At 47.1% G+C, this 21,338-nt stretch overlaps 1 protein-coding gene across 2 annotated transcripts; it reads left to right on the forward strand.

The window, feature by feature from the left end:
- Positions 1-256: 256 nt before the first annotated feature.
- Positions 257-21,095, forward strand: ACLY (ATP citrate lyase). Of its 2 annotated transcripts, XM_069876948.1 has the most exons (28): positions 257-426; positions 1,371-1,493; positions 2,227-2,289; positions 2,968-3,158; positions 4,310-4,389; positions 5,339-5,473; positions 7,123-7,237; positions 7,946-8,082; positions 8,475-8,536; positions 8,712-8,829; positions 8,985-9,139; positions 9,525-9,615; positions 9,800-9,829; positions 11,523-11,664; positions 13,678-13,846; positions 14,699-14,803; positions 15,035-15,231; positions 15,397-15,478; positions 15,825-15,935; positions 16,483-16,610; positions 16,805-16,898; positions 17,151-17,305; positions 18,017-18,167; positions 18,609-18,752; positions 19,115-19,228; positions 19,712-19,794; positions 20,000-20,076; positions 20,242-21,095. In XM_069876948.1, the coding sequence occupies exons 1-28, from the start codon at positions 268-270 to the stop codon at positions 20,334-20,336; spliced, it is 3,306 nt and encodes a 1,101-aa protein (XP_069733049.1). In that variant the 5' UTR covers positions 257-267; the 3' UTR covers positions 20,337-21,095. The 2 variants fall into 2 exon arrangements, with proteins under 2 accessions (XP_069733049.1, XP_069733050.1); XM_069876949.1 differs by lacking the exon at positions 9,800-9,829.
- The last annotated feature ends 243 nt before the right edge of the window (positions 21,096-21,338 follow it).

Below are 21,338 nucleotides of genomic sequence, written 5' to 3' on the forward strand. Positions count from 1 at the left end.
GATTGTGGCCTTTCCTGCCAGCAAGGCTGAGCCAAAATAGCGCTCAGGGCAGTGGAATGGGGTAGAAGTTTTAAGTGACATGGATTCGTTCTTACTTGCCTGGTGAGTTTTACAGAGGGGGCTGTCTTTCTTCGTTATAAACAAGCTGCATTTGCTTTGTTTTCTCACTGAGCGAGGCAATGGGGAGTTTTCTGTGAGGACCGGACTTGGTTCCTGATGGCTCTGTCTTTTTTTTTTTTTTTTTCCCCCAATCCAGACTAGGCAACCATGTCAGCCAAAGCCATCTCTGAGCAGACGGGGAAGGAGTTCTTGTACAAGTTTATCTGTACATCCTCTGCCATCCAGAACCGTTTCAAGTATGCCCGAGTCACCCCAGACACGGACTGGGCACGGCTCCTCCAGGACCACCCTTGGCTGCTGAGCGAGGTAAGGAGAGGGGCTGCTCTTCCATCGTGACGGAGCCTGGGACGTAGCTCTGCCCATCCAAGCTGCTCGTTGTGGGAGCGGCACATCGTATGGTGCCAGGCTGCGAGCAGAACTGGGCTCTGGATCCTTCCTGAAGGACCAGTTGCTGCTGCTGCTCTGCAACGAATCATTTGCGGCACTGATGGAGAGAAATAAGCTTTTCTTCAAGGCTGTTGTATCACTGCTTAGGGGCCTGATTATAACATCCCTTTAAGGACTGTGAGATACTTGGGTAGAGGTTTCTGCAAATGAGAAGCTTCTAAGAACCACACAGGAGGTAAACAAAATGAATCTCTTGGGATGTCAGTCTCTGTTCTCAAACCCTTGCCTTCTAAAATCATGGAGTGCTTTTGTGTTCAGTTGGGATACTGTTTAGCTTTCCTGTATCCAAGCAAAGCATCAGGGAAAACTTAATTTTCTTGCTTTTTCTATGCAAGATCTTTTATATCTGTTTAATAGCCATGAACTTTCTGTAGAGAAAGTGTATCTGGAGCTCTATTTATTACTTGTCCAAGCTGGCTCCTTTCCAGTGGTTAATTTTATGAAGACACTCGTTGGTAGAACACAAATGTTTTCTGATCCTTGACTGACTGGCTGATGGAAGCCCTATGCTAAGTAATTAAATGTTCCATACTCAAGTGCATGAATGAATTGCTGAAAGATATCAGCAGTGCTTCTAAATAAGACCTGCAGAAAGCCAGAAGGGAGCAAGGGTACTGTAATTCCAGAAGGGGCTACAGGGTCCAGCAGAAATGGAATAATACGATGGTGTGCATTGGAAGGGACCTTGAAGCCCATCCAGTTCCAGCCCCTGGCCGTTTTGCATCACTCTCTGCAGAGAATTGCTTTCCCCAAATCACTTTCTAATGTTTCTTTCTTTTAATCCCTCTTGCATGGTGTTGTAGCGTTTAGTGGTCAAGCCAGATCAGCTCATCAAGAGACGTGGGAAGCTTGGGCTGGTTGGAATTAACCTCACTCTGGATCAAGTGCAGGTTTGGCTCAAACAGCGTCTGGGCCAAGAAACCACGGTAAGTGCTACCTTAGCAACAAAATAGAACACCTTTTTGTTCTGTTTGCTGCCTCCCTGCACAATGGGAGCTGGTGTGCAGGGATTTCTGTGGCATACTGTGGTTTTGATGCATGTTATGCTGATGTCAAAGCTAGAAACCACCACTGCTTCGCTTCAACACCCAAAGCAGATTTAACAGGACGAGTATAAAGCTGTCATAAAACTGTCTTGTTATTGTAGCCAGCTGCTATGTTTTGGCTGATGACTGAGTGTTACTTCAAGTCCTGATTTTACCTCGGTGCTGGCTGGCAATATTTATTCTCCTGGGGACAGCACTGCAGTGTTAATGATAAAGAAAAGCTTGCCATCCCAGCTGCTGTGTGTCAGGAGCTGAAAGAGTTCTGTTGCCTCAAGGAGAGTGATGCCTTGGCCCTGCTATGATGGGTTTGCTGCTGGCTCCAGCTCTAAGCCACTTAGCCCAGCCAATGAGCCTCTTGTCCTGTCCCTTCTCAATGGGGAGAAGAAACCAACACCTGCCTCACCACAACGTCCTTTCTGGGAGCTGCAGGGAGCAATGAGGTCTCCTCTCAACCTCATTTTCTCCAGGCAAAACAGCCCCTAGGAAGCACAGCAGAGAGGTGCCTGGGGGCAAATTATTTTAGAGCACTGCTGGTAAATAGTTTGCCTTATGCTGTCATAAGTGTGGATATCGGGCAAGCTTTATTGGTGTTTGTCTTGTTTTCTGCCTACAGATTGGTAATGCCAAGGGAATCCTAAAGAATTTTCTGATTGAACCCTTCGTCCCTCACAAACAGGTTAGTATGCTGAATAAAGTGTTAAAAAGTGCTTTTAAGTCTCTCTTGAGTTGCATGTGGCTTAGATGGGTTGATACAGTGGAGAAAGCCTAAGTTTGGGAGCAAGCTGTTAAGCTGACAGCATTGATGCAGTGATCAGAGCTGCATGCAAGGCAGTGTTCGTGTGAGGAGCTGTTAATAACTATGCTGGCTGCTGTTACTCTGCTGGGAGGAGGTTGCAGATCACCTGAGAGGGACCGAGTTGGCCAAGGCAGCTTCCTGCTCCTCGAGTCTGGTATTTCCGAGTGTGGGCAACAAACTGTTGATGTGAGAGATCTCAGTTCGTGCTGGTGAAATATTCAAACTCTGTGGTTTGCGGGAAGGGTGCAGTAAGTTAAGATAAAGGCACTTCCAGTGCATGCAGGAAAGGACTTGGATTTGCACTTCAGTTGTGCTGGAGCAGTTTTCTCCAGAAATGGCACAACCCTGGCATGTTTTGCTGGGATGAAGCACTCCAGGCCCTGTCGCTCTCCTTCGGAGGCCTGCGCAGACTGCACAGCCTTGGGGGTGTCTGGGCTGCTCTGATGCTGCTTCTCCTTGAAAAGCTTAGCATTGTTGCCCCTTCCCTAGCATTGACACAAGAGCCTCTTCAAGGGCTTCTCCGGTTGTGACTTGATGTTTGTGCCTGGGTCTGTGCAGGAGGAGGAGTTCTATGTGTGCATATATGCTGCCCGAGAGGGAGACTACGTCCTCTTCCACCATGAAGGGGGTGTGGATGTGGGAGATGTGGATGCCAAAGCTCAGAAGTTATTTGTGGCAGTGGATGAAAAGCTCAGTGAATCAGATGTAAAGAAACATCTCCTGCAGCATGTGCCAGCACATCTAAAGGAGTAAGTACAGATGCCTAGTTCTGGTCATGTCCCGCCACTCAGAAGCTCCTCTGCTTTATTTCAGCACAATGTCCCTTCTGTTTCACCCTAAAGCTTACTCTCCTGGCCTTCTTGCTGCTCTCAAGAATATGCCGTGCATCCTAAATCCTGGTTCTTTGACCTTATCCAAGCCTCTTGTAGAACTCAAAATAAGCTTTCGTAGTGCTTTGAGCCTTCACTTGACAGGAGCGCTTCTCAGTCTGCTGGAGTCTTGACCTCTGAGATGCTGGAGACGTGTAGTGCATTTTGATCCTTCCTGCCAGTATGGAAGAGTTCGGTGCTAAGAAGTGAATCCGATGCTTATTCAGAAATACACACTCCCTTCCTTCCTCTGGCCCAGTCTAAGAAAGTGTTCTCTTGCTATCCTTATGCTTACTGCAAGCTTATCCATAGATCTCAAAGCTTCTTCTGTTTCTTCTGGCTATAAACTGGAGAGGGGCAGATTTAGACTAGACAGGAAGAGGAATTTCTTCATGGTGAGAGGCCCTGGAACAGGTTGCCCAGGGAAGCTGTGGCTGCCCTATCCCGGGAGGGGTTCAAGGCCAGGTTGGATGGGCCTTGGTCAGCCTGATCCAGTGGGAGATGTCCCTGGCCATGGCAAGGGTGGAACTAGGTGATCTTTAAGGTCCCTTCCAACCCAAACTATTCTATGATTTCCTTTAATTAGATGCCTAGTTATCTTAATGAGTCACGTTTCTTCCAAACACAACGTTGTCAGTGACGGCATTGCTCAGCACTGCAAGGCTGAAGCCATCTGTCACTGATAGTTTATTGCAATCTCTTCCCCATCTCACCTAACGAAGCTTGGCTGTGTATCTGACAGTGAGACGATGCATGTCTGTCTCTCAGTGAGATTAAACAGACTGAACAGCTTTACGACTCTTGTGAGCCACTGTGTTCTCAGCAGAGTCTGGTGGAGTGTAATTAAGATGACTCATCAAGGTCTTCCTTTCCTTGAGTCATCACTGAGTCTTCTTCCAGAGAAGATGGATGAGAATGAATGAAATTGATACAGGGTAGATTTGCAGATTGCTGCTCATATAAATGAAGCAGAGCAGACTGTGCTTTATATTTGGCTGCTTTAATGAATTCGTGTTGTGTTTTCTTTACAGTGTCTTGGCAAGCTTCATCTGTGGCCTGTTCAACCTCTATGAAGATCTATATTTCACGTACCTCGAGATCAATCCATTAGGTAATGGATGTTTTTGGGAGGAGGACTTTCTGTTCTAAAATACTGAAATGTGTAATTTATACTTCTTTAATGTAGTTTGCAACAATACCAGGTGGCATAGAGTCATGGCATGGTTTGGGTTGGAAGGAACCTCAAAGCCCATCCAGTTCCAACCCCCTGCCCTGGGCAGGGACACCTCCCACTGGATCAGGGGCTCCAAGCCCCATCCAACCTGGCCTTGAACCCCTCCAGGGATGGGGCAGCCACCTCTGCTCTGGGCAACCTGGGCCAGGGCCTCCCCACCCTCACAGGGAAACATTTCTTCCCAAGATCTCATCTCAATCTCCCCTCTTTCAGCTTGAAACCATCCTATCCCTGCCCTCCCTGATCAAGAGCCCCTCCCCAGCTTTCCTGGAGCCCCTTTCAGTACTGGAAGCTGCTTTAAGGTCTCCCTGGAGCCTTTTCTTCTCCAGGCTGAACAACCCTAGCTCTCTCAACCTGTCCTTATAGCAGAGGTGCTCTGGCCCTTAGATAATCTGTGACCTCCTCTGGACTTATTTAAGAGATCCACGTCCTTCCATGCTTATGCAAAAGAATTACAGAAGTGGCTGTGATGGGTCCTGCAGTTATTAGTTGAATTAATCTGAAATGGGGACTACTTGCAGGCGTTTTCTGGTTTTGAACTTCGTGGTGGAAATGAAAGATTCCATTGAAAGGGATGTTAGGTCAGAACTGAAGAACATGAGCTCTTCTGTTGGATCAGATCAAAACAGCCCTTGAGCAAGTGCCTGGTCTGTGACTGTGGTCGCTCATCAATTGTGAAGGGAACTCTCTGGGCTTGGTAAATACAGCTTAAGGGACTGATGTGAAAGGGAACCAAGTTGACTTCACTTTTGTAATGATCTTTGTATTAAATTTGATGGGTAAATCAGTAGTATGTCTCTAATATTGATGTATTTGTCAAATGCAGTGGTGACCAACGATGGTGTCTACATCCTTGACTTGGCTGCAAAGATTGATGCAACTGCTGACTACATCTGCAAAATGAAATGGGGGGATGTGGAGTTCCCCCCTCCCTTTGGCAGGGAAGCTTACCCAGAGGCAAGTAACACCCCACCATGGCCCAAATTCCTCTCTTGTGTCTCACAAACTTAAAAGTTAAGATGTTAATGCCCCTGCTTTCATGAGAAGTGATGAACAAGAGGAGGCCTGCAGGCAGGCTTCTTGTTTTACAGTTCTCTCTCAGAATTCCCTGGGTTTGTACTGCTTCATACAGAGCCTCCCAGCAGCTTCTGTTAGAAGCAGAGCTCTCTCCTTAATTGCTTGTTACTTATTTCAGGTGACTGTTCTGCCATCTCCAAAAGGGTTTTTTTTGTCCTGACATTTTTTTTTTAATAATTATAATTATGCTTCTGCTGGAGAAAAGGTTTTTGTAACATGGCCAAGAAATCCATTTAGCTGTTTCTCTCCATGTGGCTTGCTGAATGCCAATACTTAACAAAATTTGCTCTTAAAAGGATTAATTCAGTTTTCATCTCTGAATTACCCCTCTGCGAGTCCCTGGGAAGGTGATTACCGCAATGTCTCTGCTAAGAATTTTAATGAACCCCTGGTGAAGTGCTTCACCAGGAGCAAGCACGCTGTGACACAGGAACACCACGCTGAGCCAAATGGCAGCACTCTCGGTGATGATGTTCTTGGCCACAGCGCAGCCAAAGTGCGTAACCTTGGGTGTGTGATTTCCGAACTTCCTCTGGTCTCGGTCTGCACAAACAGTCAGAACAAGACATTTCAGTCCAGGGGCGTTTGGTTTTGTGGCTGCTGTAGGCGGAACCATGAAACCGGGAGCTTCCCAGGGCTGAGTGGGCAGCAGAGGAGACCGCTGTTGATGTACAGGTCAGGGAAACACAACCAACAGTCAGCTGCGTTTCCCAAGCTTTCCATGTGCAAACAGGATAAATCTGCTTCTGGATCTGTGCTCTACAAATGAAGTAACATAAAATTTATTTCTAGCGATCGCCTGCTTGTTGCAGGTGAAGTCGAGCCTTGTAAAAATGACTTATTCTTTGGAGGGTGTGATTTTTATCTTCCAAGAGAATTAAAATTCAAGCAGATGCTCAGCTTGATCCTCTTTAAATTTGTTACATGGAGAATGGTCCAAGCTGTCTGTGTCCAGTTGTAGAATGTCCTGACTTGGAAGGGACCCACAAGGATCATCGAGTCTAACTCCTGACCCTGTACAGGACAACCCTAATATTCACACTGTGGGTCTAAAGGTGTTGGCCGAATGTTATGGAATATAATCAGTGCTGTGACTACTTCCCTGGGAGCTGTTTCAGTGCTCCACCACCCTCTGAGTGAAGACCCTTTCCCTCCCCTGGTGCCTCTTCCTGCCGTTCCCTCAGGTCCTGTCGTTGCTCACCAGAGAGAGGAGATCAGCGCTTGTTCCTCCTCCTGCTCTTGTGAGGAAGCTGCAGACCACAGTATCTCCCCTCGGTCTCCTGTTCCCTATTCCAGGATGTGTTTTGTCTTGGAGAACACATAACACACGTTAGTCCAGGCCCTGAGAGATGAAGCTGGGCCTCTGTCCCTTACAAAAATGGTGTTTGTAGTTCTGCTCCCCCCTCAGTTTTAGTTGAGAATAGATGTGGGAGCTCTACATGTCCAGATGAACCCAGCACGATGAACCTTCTGGTTTGGAAAAGGAGGATGCAGAAGGAAGTTTAAATTGTGTGCTGCTCTCTCTGCAGGAAGCCTACATCGCTGATCTGGACGCAAAGAGCGGAGCTAGCTTGAAGCTCACTATTCTCAACCCCAAAGGCAGGATTTGGACCATGGTTGCTGGTGGTGGCGCCTCTGTGGTTTACAGGTAAAGACAATGAGGTTTTCAGAGAAGGAGGTGGAGGTACAGTGCTTTAAGAAAATAATTGATGCAGCCTCTGGAAAGGAGACTGTTCTAAAGTGATCCTTCCCGTGCCATGACTGCTCAGGGCCTCTTCAGAATGAAGATGCTGTTCTGATTTCTAACTAGGATGTAGAATGTAGTGTCCTGTAGAGATCATTTAATTCTGGGAGGATGGGTTCTGGTTTCTTTTTGACTTGGAAAGGGACAAGCTGTCTGAAAGCTGTTTATAGTAATGTTGTTGGTGTGGTGGTCACTAGATTCCCATCATATGTAAGTAGTATAACAAGATTATGCTAGAAAGGACATGGATCTGTTTGAGTGAGTCCAGAGGAGGCCACGGAGATGATCCCAAGGGCTGGAGCACCTGCCATCCAAGAGCAGGCTGAGAGACTTCAGTTGTTCAGCTTGGAGAAGAGAAGGCTCTGGGGAGACCTTAGAGCAGCTTCCAGTACTGAAAGGGGCTCCAGGAGAGCTGGGGAGGGGCTCTGGATCAGGGAGTGCAGGGATAGGGTGAGAGGGAACGGTTGTCAGCTGGAAGAGGCAAGATTGTGATGAGGTCTTGGGAAGAAATGTTTCCCTGTGAGGGTGGGGAGCCCCTGGCCCAGGCTGCCCAGAGCAGTAGTGGCTGCCCCATCCCTGGAGTTAAGTGATCTCTTAACTTTTTTGTTACAGTGACACCATTTGTGACCTGGGGGGCGTGAATGAACTGGCCAACTATGGGGAATACTCGGGAGCCCCAAGCGAGCAGCAGACCTATGACTATGCTAAGACCATCCTCTCCCTCATGACGAGAGAAAAGCACCCTGAAGGTAAGGGAGTTGTTACAATTTCAGAGCTGCTCAGCTGTGGAGCTGCATGTGGGGCTAAAACTGAACAAATCTCAGCTGTTATGATGCTCACATGTCCCTGGCAGAGTTAATGCACTGCTGCCTTCCAAGGGAAATAGTGATGGCTCGCTCTCAGCTCCTGTTTCTGAAACAGGACTTGTGGGTTGCAGTGTAGCAAAGAGCAAATGTGGCTCTAGAGATCCTTATCAGAAAAATTCAAAGCTCTTATCTCTCTGGCTCTGCTGAACACAAGTTACTGCAGGCTGCTGGCTAGTCTGAACTGCAGCACTGTTTTGCTTCCTGTCCCATACTGCTTTGTGATATTGCAGTACTTCGTGCTCTTAAAACTTTTATTTGTGTGTTTCTTCTGTCAGGTAAAATCCTGATCATTGGTGGCAGCATTGCAAACTTCACCAATGTGGCAGCCACTTTTAAAGTAAGTGACACTTCAAAAGCATCAGCAGATGCTCATAGTCGTCATCTCCAAGCTGTTCTCCCCTGTTCTGTGTTGTGTGGAAGCTGACAGTGGATCTCCTCCAGGAGTTCTTGAGATGATGGGACAGGGTAAACATCAGGCTGTCCAGCTCACCTGTCCTGGATGTTTCTTTCAGGGCATTGTGAGAGCCATTAAGGATTACCAAGGCCCACTGAAGGAGCATGAGGTGAGGATCTTTGTGCGAAGAGGAGGCCCAAACTACCAGGAAGGACTGCGTGTCATGGGAGAAGTTGGTAAGGACCAACTATTTCTGTAAGTTTTGTTCTCGCATCTTGTTTCTTAAGCCTGCTTTCTGCTGAGCTGCTGCAAGGTTAAATGCTTCACTTTGGCAGGTGCTTATCTTGTTTCTTTTTACTCCAAGGCTGACTGTTGTTGTATGCACACACAGGGAAGACCACTGGGATCCCCATCCATGTCTTTGGCACGGAGACTCACATGACCGCGATTGTGGGCATGGCACTCGGCCACCGGCCCATCCCCAACCAGCCGCCTGCCGCAGCGCACACCGCTAACTTCCTGCTCAACGCCAGCGGCAGCCCTTCGGTGAGTCAAATCCCCTCTGTGAACGCTTCAGGGGCTTCCTGAAGGCACCTTCCCCCTCCCTGAGCAGGTCAGAAATGGATCTTGGCCACCGTTGTATTTGTGCAAAGCTCTGGGAAGATTCAAGTGACCCTGCCTGGTTTATCAGGAAGGTCCCTCTAACTTAATCCACCTTGCTTGTGCAGAATGTGACCCCTAAAAACCAACAATGTGATTCTTGCTTCTACCGGAAACTTGGTCATTTAGGAGTTTTCCCATGCTTGACTGAAATGATCCTCCAGCGGTTTTCTTTGTAGACTAACATAGCCAAAGTGGCCACCTCCTCCTGCCTGCTCCAGGCCTTGTCTGGCTCTCTGTCTCTCCCTGACTCGGCCTCTGCGTCTTTCAGACTCCTGCTCCAAGCAGGACAGCTTCCTTCTCGGAGTCCAGACCGGATGATATTGCTCCAGCCAAGAAGGCAAAGCCAACAGCACCACTTGGTAAGTCCTGCATTGGAGAGGGTTGCCAGCATTCTCTTCTGCTCCAAAAAAGGGAATGTGGACTGGACTAATGCTTTTTCTGGATGTAAAGGGAAGCGATTCTGCAGAGCCCATCGCAGGTGCTCTGGTGTCGGGATGACAGCAGCCAACTGTGTCATTGCATGAGTGATTCTCTCTTTAACAGATTCAATCCCAGCCTCAAGACCTGGTTCAGGTAGGACACGTGTGCATAGCTGAGTGTGTCTGGCCTCGCTGGCAGCTGACTTATTTCCTGGTTTTGTTGCTTTTTTCTCTCTCCGGAGGTTCAGTGTTGACTGGGCCTTCCCTTGGCTCCTGCCCAATGTATTTAGCTATCACCCCATAAATTCCATGTTTTTTCAAGTGCACATCACATTCCTCTGCACAAAAACATATTTCTGGAGGAGAGAGAGGGGCAGGTCTCAACCCTTACATGTTTCATTCCCTCGACACAGTCTTTGGGGGCAAAACCAGATGTAGGCGTATCGTGCGAAGCTTTTTCCTTGCTGTCAAAAAGAAGGAATCATTAACTATGCCTAAACTGGCCTTTTGTTTCAAAGGGAAACGTGATAGTGCAGGTGCCGTGCTTGTGAGCTTTGAAGGGCACAGGAAAAGTCATGGATAGAACTGAACGTTCTTGTTGCTTTGAGTTCAGCAAATCCATTAAAGCTCGTGCTTGGTGTAGTTCTGGGGATGTTAAGCACTCTCTTGAGCTCCATGCTAGATGAGAATGAACTGCTGAATCAGGGTCACAGTAGAGCTTTGTGCCATCTGCCCTGTCCTAAGAGGAAGGACCAGTACAAGGGGGACTTGGCTGCCTCCTTGTATGGGCTCAGACAAATAGCATCAACTTTCTGTGCTTGCATTTTCCTGTTTGTAGGAATACTGATGTTACTTCCTTGCAGGTGCCTGCAAGATAAATGGAATATTTTAGGGTAGAGTTTCCTTGTATCAAGTCATGTGGCTGCGCAGCTAAACTGTGAACACGTAGAGCTGGAGAGCCGTGACTGGTTTCTTGTTGAAGCCAGAAGAACAGTATCCTGTTTGATGTCTTATGCGTTTACTTTGGAAAGCCAAAAAGAAATTGGCTGTAGACTGAGCTGGGATCAGCAGTTGGATCAGCTCTTAGTTCTTAACGAATGAACTCTGCCTGGAGTCAAAGGGAAGAGCTCAACATTTTGCTATGACTCGTGGTGTTAATATCTTTGAAGCAAGCGGCCCTTCCTTGCTGATTGAACTGTCCCCTTTCCCGTGACTGTCCTCCAAGCCAAGTTTTGGCCACTAAATAAATTTTTGAGCCAGCAGGTTTGGGTTGAATTCTGATCATCAAATACTAAAAACAAAAGCTCAGCTTGTAGAGCTTTTTTTGCTTTCTTTGTCCCTTCCATCTCCTGCTTGTGATTTCCTATCGCCCTACTGCGGTGCCCTGACAGACACAGGAGGCAAACCTGCAGCTCTACCAGGTTCTAGGCCACGTGCAAAGAAATAAAATTCAAAGTTCCCTTCCTCTTCAGCTTTGCAAAATAAAACTGTCTAGGAAGAACGTGAATGGCCTGTACGAGAAGAGGAAGAGGCAGTTTTGACTTATCTCCTCTCCTAGGCCAGTTCCTCTGTAGTGATTGAGAACTTGCCTGTTGTGTGGAACCCCCAAACCTGGCTGTTGTGTTCAGAATCCTGGGAAGGGGGATGCTGCTTCATCTACAGTTTCTTCCTTGACTTGACAGTGTGGCTCTGATGTCCTGCAGTTCACCTGCTGGGTTCAGTTCAGAGGGAGGGGAATATGCTCGCTTAGGAGACTTTCAGCAGGCGTTTGGCAAAGCTGCACCTTTGGTCTTGCATGGATGTATGTTTTGATTGTGTTTTGTTTTTTCCCTCCTCTTGCTGAACAGGTAAAGCCACGACCCTGTTCAGCCGTCACACCAAAGCAATCATTTGGGGGATGCAGACACGGGCCGTGCAGGGAATGCTGGATTTTGATTACATTTGCTCCCGGGACGAGCCTTCAGTAGCTGCCATGGTTTATCCATTCACGTAAGTGGCCTGCATTGACTGCATTATTTTTCTGACTGCTTCCCTCAAACTCTTCCATTAGCTTTCTCCTCTTCCTCTCCGCTCTTTAGTGTAGCTCTGCCCATCTCTGCTTTAGCTCCTTCTCCCATGCTCCCTCCCACCATCAGGCTGACTTTGCAGGCTGCTTCCCATTTCCCTCAACCATTGATTTCTGGCTGCTCTGTTGAAACACCTTCATATTTGCACAATTTAACTCTCACTTCATGCTCTTCTAGAGGGTATCCAAACTCTGTTCCTCCACTCAGCAAGCAAGGCAGGCACGACTAGTTTGGGCTCTCTTTAACAGCCTGCTGCCTTAGCAGAGGCATAAGGCTATATAAGGTTTCTTCCACTCTCCTAGTTTGCTGTGTGCTTGTCAAGACATCTGGATTTGTGCCTGCAGCAGCTGGAGCTTTCCCCTCCAAATATTAGCTGGAATCGGAGCAGCTCTGCTAAAAGACTTAACGCAGTCTGTCTGTCAGCCACACAAAATTAAATGTAAAGCCCTGTGTACCTTGTCCATACCCTTTCCTGTAGTGTCAGGAAGGGTGCAGATCCCTCAGTGGGTGTTTGCCCTCTCTTGCCTTATCCCCACAGCTAATGGGGATGAGAGGCTATCGGATATTACGAATCACCCTCAGGAGGAGCCTCCAGAGCAGAGCTCTGTACAGGCTGTTTTCTCAGGAGTGTTGGGGAGGGGCTTCCCTATCAAACAGGGTGAGCAGCACAAAGGGAAGGGAGCAGCTGTCTGTCTGCTGCTGAGAGAGTGAGAGGAGAGCCCACGCAGAGGCAGGAGGCTTGCTTCATTTCTCTGGTATTTACAGACATCCGAGGTAGCTGATGTCTAATCAACTGCTGGCCTGCAGAGAATTATGCCTCTTAATCGTTAAGTATCTTGTGTTGTTCGTCTGTAGCTCTGATGACGATTGAAGCTCTTCAATACCTTCTCAGCAGGTGCAAACCTCGGGGTACTAAAACTGAGTGCAGATGTAGCCACATATAGAGATGGGTGGCAGCCCCTTGCAGTGCCGCAGTTGTTTGATGAAGAAAAAGCAATAGAGACTAAAAGTTTGAAGCTACCTATAATTATCTGATTCTGCTTTTGGAGGAGGCCAGGCTGGCAAAACCCAGAATGGGTCAAGAGGAGTGTTACAAAGACGATCAGAGGGCTGGAGCACCTCCTGTATGAGGAGAGGCTGAGAGAGTTGAGGATGTTCAGTCTGGAGAAGAGAAGGCTTCGAGGAGACTTTATAGTGACCTTCCAGTACCTGAAGGGGCCACAAGAAAGCTGGGGAGGGACTGTTCACAAAGGCTTGTGGTGATAGGATGAGGGGCAATGGGGATAAACTGGAGAGGGGAAGATTTAGACTAGACATAAGAAGGAATTTCTTCACTGTGACAGTGGTGAGGCACTAGAACAGGTTGCCCAGGGAAGTTGTGGCTGCCCCATCGCAGGAGGTGTTCAAGGCCAGGTAAAAGACAACACCTACGATGAAACTTTCTCCTTTGCAGTGTGTAGGGCAGGGTGGGCAGAGTCTCACAGTAGCAGAATGGGGCTGGCCCTCCCCTCGCGGTCCTGGCTGTTCATGGCAGATAACTGGTTTCCTATTCCCCCAGTCTGGTGTTTGTTCCAGTCCAGTAATGCAGCTTTGCATGCATCTCATTCATTACTCTTTCTGTGCCTCATTCTGTCTTCCAGCTTGGAGTAGAATTAAGGCTCTGGTAACTTCACTGTGGGAGAGCTTATTCATCTTGCTGGATGCCTCTGTCCCCATTAGCCCGTCTCCTTCCATACGCTGCTCTGTTCTATACTCTGAAGAACCTTCTGCTGTTAGTATGGTCCCTCCCCATGTGCGCTCACTTGCTAGTGAGTGTCTCAGTCAGTCTCGGTGTCTGGGAATTGGGGTTTGTAAACTCTTCTGTCTGCATGCGCTGTATCCCTTTGCCTTTCCAATAGCCTTAAGAGTCAGGGCTTTTTCATCTCCTCTTCTGTAGTGGTGACCACAGGCAGAAGTTCTATTGGGGCCACAAAGAAATCCTGATCCCGGTCTACAAGAACATGTCAGATGCCATGAGGAAGCACCCAGAGGTGGATGTTCTCATCAACTTTGCATCTCTGCGCTCTGCTTATGACAGCACTGTTGAAACCATGAATTATCCACAGGTGAGTGAGGGGTCTAGAAGCAGCCCCAGAGAAGAAGGAGCGTAGTGACAGGCTGAGAGAGTTGGGGTTGTGCAGCCTGGAGAAGAGAAGGCTCCAGGGAGACCTTAGAGCAGCTTCCAGGACTGAAAGGGGCTCCAGGAAAGCTGGGGAGGGTCTGTCGATCTGAGTGCAGGGATAGGACAGGGGGGAAAGGCTTTCAGCTGAAAGAGGGAAGATTGAGATGAGCTCTCGGGAAGAAATATTTTGCTGTGAGGGTGGGGAGGCCCTGGCCCAGGTTGCCCAGAGCAGGGGTGGCTGCCCCATCACTGGAGGGGTTCAAGGACAGGTTGGATGGGGCTTGGAGCAACTGGATCCAGTGGGAGGTGTCCCTGCCCATGGCAGGGGATGAAACTGGATGGGCTTTGAGAGGTCCCTTCTGACCCAAACCATTCCATGATTCTATGATCTTGTCAGCATGGTGCCAGTGTTTCTTAAACCATGGTGGCATTAGCAAATTGCCCAGGTCTTCCAGCTTTGCCAACACCTTATGGACCCTAAGGAGGATACTGGAGTTACAATATGTGTAAGAAGAACCTGGCACCTCTTGGTTATGAGTAATTACTTTGGGTTGGTTAAAATACAGTGCTGCTCAAATGTGCAGGAGGGTAGAACAAGTTCTCTGAGGCTGCTGTGAAGATCAGAGCAGAGTGTGGATCCATGCACTGGTGCTTCCTGTGTGCAAGAGCACGCACAGCGTGACCTCCTAGAGGCCTGGTGAGGGGCAGAGGCTGCTCATGCCCCACCTTCTCTGTCCTGGAGGCCAGTGCGTTGGCCACACTGGGGGTGTTAATGGTTTTCTTCACCTTGATGCAGATCCGTACCATTGCCATTATTGCTGAGGGCATTCCAGAGGCCTTGACACGCAAACTGATCAAGACGGCTGATAAAAAAGGAGTCACCATTATTGGGCCTGCAACTGTAAGCACTGATGATGTTTTTCTTTCTTGTCCATCTCCCTTAATCTTCACATCGCCTTTCTTTGAAGGGTAAAATACATCCTACAATCCATTTTGTCTTTAGTCATGTAAAGCGCATGTTAGTTTCTCATTTTAAGGTCACTTTACTGTCTTGTGTTTGCATAAATATTAACAAGACTATTACAGAAACATTCTGAAGTTTCGTGTCTATTTTGATCCAATTTTCTTGTAGGTTGGTGGGATCAAACCAGGTTGCTTTAAGATAGGGAACACGGGGGGCATGCTGGATAATATCTTGGCATCCAAGCTGTACCGGCCTGGCAGCGTGGCTTACGTCTCCCGCTCTGGAGGGATGTCCAATGAGCTCAACAACATCATTTCCCGAACCACTGATGGGGTCTACGAAGGGGTGGCCATCGGGGGAGACAGGTAGGAGTTTGTATATCTAACACAAGACACCATTTTTTTAGGTTAGTCAACAGAAAAGTTGTTGTTAATCAGGAAGAAGGGCAGGTTGGCTGTTTAGTTTTTCTTCCTCTGGAAAAGTTCTCGAAGCAAGTTGAACATCTACTGTTTTCCCTGTATTCTACCCAGATATCCTGGTTCAACTTTTATGGATCATGTTTTGCGTTACGAGGACACTCCAGGAGTGAAAATGATTGTGGTACTTGGAGAGGTGAGTGAGACCATTTCACTCCTGTCTGAGAAATACCCCGTGTTTGTTTTGGGAGCATCTGATCTGACCTAACAGCTACAGAGAGTTGGCAGCTAGTCAAACTGCTCCTGAATGTCTGAATTCTTATGTAGTTATGCTTTAATTAAAAGAAATTGAGTATATTCCACAGACAAGCATAGTCTCCCCTACTTAAAAAGATCAAATGAGGAAGCTTTGTTTTGAGACTTCAGCTTTTATTCAGTGAAGTAGGAGGAAGAATCCAAGTAATGCTTCCACGTGCATATTGGAGCTGGTTTCTCCAAAAGTACACAACTCTGAACCAGCTGGGCTTGCTTTCTTTCTGCAGATTGGAGGCACAGAAGAGTACAAGATCTGCAGGGGCATTAAAGAAGGTCGCATCACCAAGCCAGTGGTTTGCTGGTGTATCGGTACTTGTGCCACCATGTTCTCTTCAGAGGTATGAACAAAGATGGGTCAAATGCATAAAATTAAGTATATGTCCATGGCTGGAATTAAAAAGCCAACTTCTCTCACTGTGCCTGTACCTCCCAGAATTGCCAATAGCCACTGAACATGCACGAGTTAATAAATATAAATGATGAAAGCTTCTTGCTTCTGTAATCTGCCACTGGAGAGCTCCAGGGAATTCCACATACTTATAAAAGGAGCCCAAAGATCCCCTGGAACGCAACAGATTCTAATAGACACCTGCTTGTGGAGTGGGAGTGAGAGAGATTGATGTTAAATGGGAGCTTGGAGGAATTTAGGGAGGTGGAATATCGGTGGAAAAGCCTTCAGCGATTCCAGATCAGGAACTGCCCTACATATTGCAGTAGTGATTACAGCTGCAACCAAGAGTTCTGTTAGCCCAAAGAAGAAGGGGTGGATATGCACGCACTGTTATTCCTCTGTCACCAGTTTTCTTTCCAGTTCTTTATTTTTGCTCTACTTTTTGCAGGTAAACAACTCGTGTTCTTGACTGCTGTCTCTCTTCTTGCTTGTAGGTGCAGTTTGGCCATGCAGGGGCTTGTGCCAACCAGGCTTCTGAAACTGCTGTTGCAAAGAATCAAGCCTTAAGAGAAGCTGGTGTGTTTGTTCCCCGGAGTTTTGATGAGCTGGGAGAGGTCATTCAGTAAGTCCCGTTAACAGGGCACCTTCTTCAGGGGGCTATAACTCTTAGGGCAGTGACTCTAAGCTGATAAGGGAATATTTTCCTGCTTAAGTAAAGCGACCTTTATGCATTCTGTTTCTTTAAGGTCAAAATTAAGACCACCTCGCTTGTATCTCTTAGAACAATTTAAGTTAATAAATGGACTCTCTCCCTAGGTCTGTGTACCAGGATCTTGTGGCCAAAAGAGTGATTGAGCCAGCTGAGGAAGTGCCTCCTCCAACTGTGCCCATGGATTACTCCTGGGCGAGGGTGAGCTGGGCTGTTTTACCTGATTTGTGGTTCCTTGGAAACCAGGCAGGATGCTTGCTCTGATTCTGGATGCTCGCCGTGATAACGGGGTTATATCTCACCCTTCATAGCCTTATTTGCTATGCTGGTTCTGGGCTGTGGAAGATGCTTTGAGGGCAGCTTTAGGCAACCTTGTTTGACCATTCTGCCTCCTGCTGCCCCTTGCTTCTAATGGGGACTGTTTAAAATCCCATTTTCTTGCTGCAATTTCAGGAGCTGGGTCTGATCCGTAAACCGGCTTCCTTTATGACAAGCATCTGTGACGAGAGAGGTCAGGAACTGATTTACGCTGGGATGCCGATCACTGAGGTCTTCAAAGAAGAGATGGGAATTGGAGGGGTCCTGGGTCTGCTCTGGTTTCAAAGGAGGTGAGGCAGCTTTTGTGAAAGCTCCAAAATTCTGTGGCTTTGTTTTGCTTTTTTTATAACTAGACTTAAAAGCAGAAAAGTAACTCCAGGATTTCCTTGTGAATGTTGGTTCATTGCGAAGGCCACCTCTGTGTCCCTTCCTCTGAACACACCAGCATTCAAGCTTCATAGGATGAAGTTTTCCACAACTTTTGTGATGTATTGGAGGAAATTTCTCCATTCTAGGCCTGTTAACTCTCTTTGACTGCTTGCTTGTTATAATTCTCCCTGGAGAGATTGGGAGAGTTCACAGATTTGCTGGCCAGACTGCAGGGAACCTTCTGAGTTTGTTGCCTTCATCTGATCGTGCTTTCATTAAAGACACTCCTGGCTTGAGCTGAAACCTCTGGCTCGGCAGAACAGGAGAGGAACAGAGCTGTAGCACAGCCTCGTGGCTCTCCTTGCAGGGACCCACAGAGGTGACGGATCAGTCAGTGTGCAAGCTCCACGTACAAAACCGACCCTCAGCTCTGAGCTAAACAGTGAAGTGGAAAGTCTGATCTCTGAGAGAGATATTAGGATGCACCGATGGGTATTGTGACCCTGCAGCTCCCTTTCCCTGCTGAACTTTTCACACACCCCTAAAACAAAAGTCACTGTCCAATGTAACCCCGAATATCTCTTTATTCTGTTTTCTTTACGATAAATGACTTCAGTCTCTTCCTTGCTCAGGTTACCAAAGTACGCCTGCCAGTTCATCGAGATGTGTTTGATGGTCACAGCAGATCATGGGCCTGCTGTATCTGGAGCCCATAACACCATTGTCTGTGCAAGAGCTGGAAAAGATCTTGTCTCGAGTCTCACTTCAGGCCTTCTTACTATTGTAAGTACTTACTATTCAGATGATCTGCCTTTGCTGCAGGAGGTGTCCCTGCCCATGGCAGAGGATGGAACTGAATGGACTTTGAGGTCCCTTCCAGCCCAAACCATTCTATGATTCTGTGATTTTGTAGAGGCCACACAGCTGTCAGCCTTGTCCCTGTGTGGTTGCCTGGTCTTTCCCAACGATGACAAGTCAAAATGTGAATAAAACAGACTTTAGATTGGTTTTTCCCCTCCGCGCTCTCTGTCGTGGAGCTGTGTTGGCTGTGTTTTAATATTTGTGTTGAGTTATAAACAGATGCTTTATCCCAGGTTGTGCCTGACTTTAACTTAATGAATGTCACATGGATAGGGAGGGCGGATGGGGAAGACAGGGTACAAGAAAAGCACAAGGTTACCTGTGGAGTCCTCTGCTGTAATTCCTTCTCTGTATCGCATTCAGGGAGACCGGTTTGGTGGAGCACTGGATGCTGCTGCTAAAATGTTCAGCAAAGCCTTTGACAGTGGGATTATCCCTATGGAGTTTGTGAATAAGATGAAGAAAGAAGGAAAACTGATCATGGGCATTGGACACAGAGTTAAATCGGTAAGAAAACTGTTAGAACAAACTGGAGGGGATCTTTATTTATTTATTTAGAGGGGCGGTGTAGGGATAAAGCCAAGTAAAGAAAACTAGCAACTTCCAGAGGAAGCTATTGACCAAATTCTTAGAATTTATAAATCCTAAACCTACAAATAGTAAAGCTTCTGGCCAGTACCTGATGAAGAGGCAGCATCTGTGACTGTAACATATTAGCCAGGTTGGATGGGGCTTCGAGTAACTGGATCCAGTGGGAGATGTCCCTGCCCATAGCAGGGGGTTGGAATTAGATTATCTTTGAGGTCCCTTCCAACCCAAACCATTCCATGCTTCTGTGATGATTCTATGAACATGTTCTTAACTTGCAGTTAAATAACCCAGACATGAGAGTTCAGATTCTTAAAGACTATGTGAAGCAGCACTTCCCTGCCACCCCACTGCTGGACTACGCACTTGAAGTAGAAAAAATTACAACTTCCAAGGTGAAACCTGCTTGAAATTACCTTCTCCTGAGCGGTTTTTCTTACTGGGGGGAGGTGACATGGGGTTGATACTGTATGGTAAATGCAGGGCTTCCTAAAGTGTGGCTGGGGGGGCTTTTCTGTGGTTGGCTTGGAAGTTTGGAAGGGCTGAAGACATTTGAACACTGGGAAAATGCTGAACAAACCAAGCCCCTTTGTCTGCTTTTCTCTGTCCTCACTAGAACTGCTGGGCTCTTTAAGTCCAAGGCACATGTGATAGGCTGTGGCAGATAATCTGTGGTTTGAACCAAACGCAGGGTGGTTGTTGGGGATGTATTTCCATCATTCATATTAAGCATGGCTGTTATTTAATTACCAAACAGCCTTTTCTATCGCTAGGCTTGGGTACCCACGGTTATGGGCATCCCTCAAATTACCCTTGGGGGGATGGAAGTTCTCTGGAACAGTTTCCAGACTGTTAACGTCTGTGCTCACTTCTTGCAGAAACCAAACCTTATCCTGAATGTAGATGGCTTTATTGGAGTTGCCTTTGTTGATGTTCTCAGGAATTGTGGCTCTTTCACACGGTAAGTGGCTAGTGAGCCTTTTCTCTTACATCATGGCCCTGTAAAGATGATGGGAGCCGTTCTGCCAGGATTTCAAAAGGACATCGTGAAGAAAATGTAGCCTGGACTTGATGGGGAGGCTTTCCTGTGAATTCAGTGCTGCTACTAGTACTAGAGCTGATTCTTAGCCTTTCTAAGATTCATCGTATTGCTGTTTCTTTTGCAGGGAAGAAGCAGATGAATATATTGATATAGGGGCTCTTAACGGCATCTTTGTACTAGGCAGGAGTATGGGATTCATCGGTAAGTTTGCTGTGTTTCTGCCCCTCCCATCCTTCTGGGATGCCCAGAAGAAAAATGTGAAACTCAAAACTGGTTTGGGGAATCCAGAAATCTAAGTTGTTTCAGGGCAAAATAACAGTAGGATGAGGAACTGAAATGCCGTAACATGAACTACTTTTGTCGCAGGACACTACCTGGATCAGAAGAGACTGAAGCAAGGTCTGTACCGTCACCCGTGGGATGACATTTCCTATGTCTTACCGGAGCACATGACTATGTGAGAACCAGTAGTATTGCCTCGGTGTCCTTGAGGAGGACAGAAGAAGCCTGCACAGATGACAGCTGCGAATGGGACTTTGATATATAAAGGCCATTAGTACATAGACACGGAGCTTCCTGCTCAGACTGTGCAAAGCAACTGTTCTACCAGAATAGAAACTTACTCTAATAAAAACCAAAACTTGTGATATTCCATACGTTACCTGCTCTATTTAATACTGTCTCTCACCCTTTCATTGTTTCTACTGTTTAATTTTGTTTCCAGAAAAGATTTTGAGGGTCTTGGAGGGGGGAGTTTTCCTCATAGGTGTGCAGTCTTAATGAACTTGGGGAAGCTCTGTTAGCCTGGTACCAAGCTGTAATTTTCCCGACAGGTGGGGAAGTGCCCCTCATTCCCATAGGCCATAACTTTGAATTTTTTTGTTGTTGGTTGTTTTTTCATTTTTACTGTGTTCTCATCTCCTGTCTGATTGTACCCTGAGCAGTGGGACCACTGCTGATGTATAACCAATGTTACTCAAACTCTGGTGTAGTAATTTAAAGTACAAAGTTGTAACATACTGCTGTTAAAAACTGTGAAACTATGTGTATTCCCGTGTCTGTATTTATGCAAACAACTTTCCACATACTGGTAATCTAACAGTAAAGGAGAAATCACTCATATTATACACAGATGTGAAAATAATCTCAGTAATAACTTGAGTGTTCTACCCGTCTGTCTATTGTAACCAAACCCAAATAAATGATACACTACTAATTTACTCTTCTGGTTTCTAAGAGTTGGTCCTGAACAGTGTTTAGTGGGACTTTAAGTGAGGTCCTCTGAGAAGAGAGCAGAAGGGTAGAATCCCCTCCCTTGCCCTGCTGATCCCACTGCTTTGGATGCAGCCCAGGCCAGGGTTAGGGTGAGCTCATCCCCCACCACCCTGACATGAAATAATCAGCCAGAGGTGACTTTAATTAACAAAATAACTCTGTAAAGTGCACTTCAAGCCTGGAAAACC

This window comes from Phaenicophaeus curvirostris, chromosome 26 (genome assembly GCF_032191515.1).
Source record: "Phaenicophaeus curvirostris isolate KB17595 chromosome 26, BPBGC_Pcur_1.0, whole genome shotgun sequence".
Taxonomy (NCBI): Eukaryota; Metazoa; Chordata; class Aves; order Cuculiformes; family Cuculidae; genus Phaenicophaeus; species Phaenicophaeus curvirostris.

Coding starts and splice junctions, on each gene's coding strand:
- ACLY (XM_069876948.1), top strand. CDS start 268: ATGTCAGCCAAAGCCATCTCTGAGCAGACGGGGAAGGAGTTCTTGTAC. Junction 3,159..4,309: donor GTGCCAGCACATCTAAAGGA/GTAAGTACAGAT, acceptor TTTTCTTTACAG/TGTCTTGGCAAGCTTCATCT. Junction 18,168..18,608: donor CTTCAGGCCTTCTTACTATT/GTAAGTACTTAC, acceptor TATCGCATTCAG/GGAGACCGGTTTGGTGGAGC.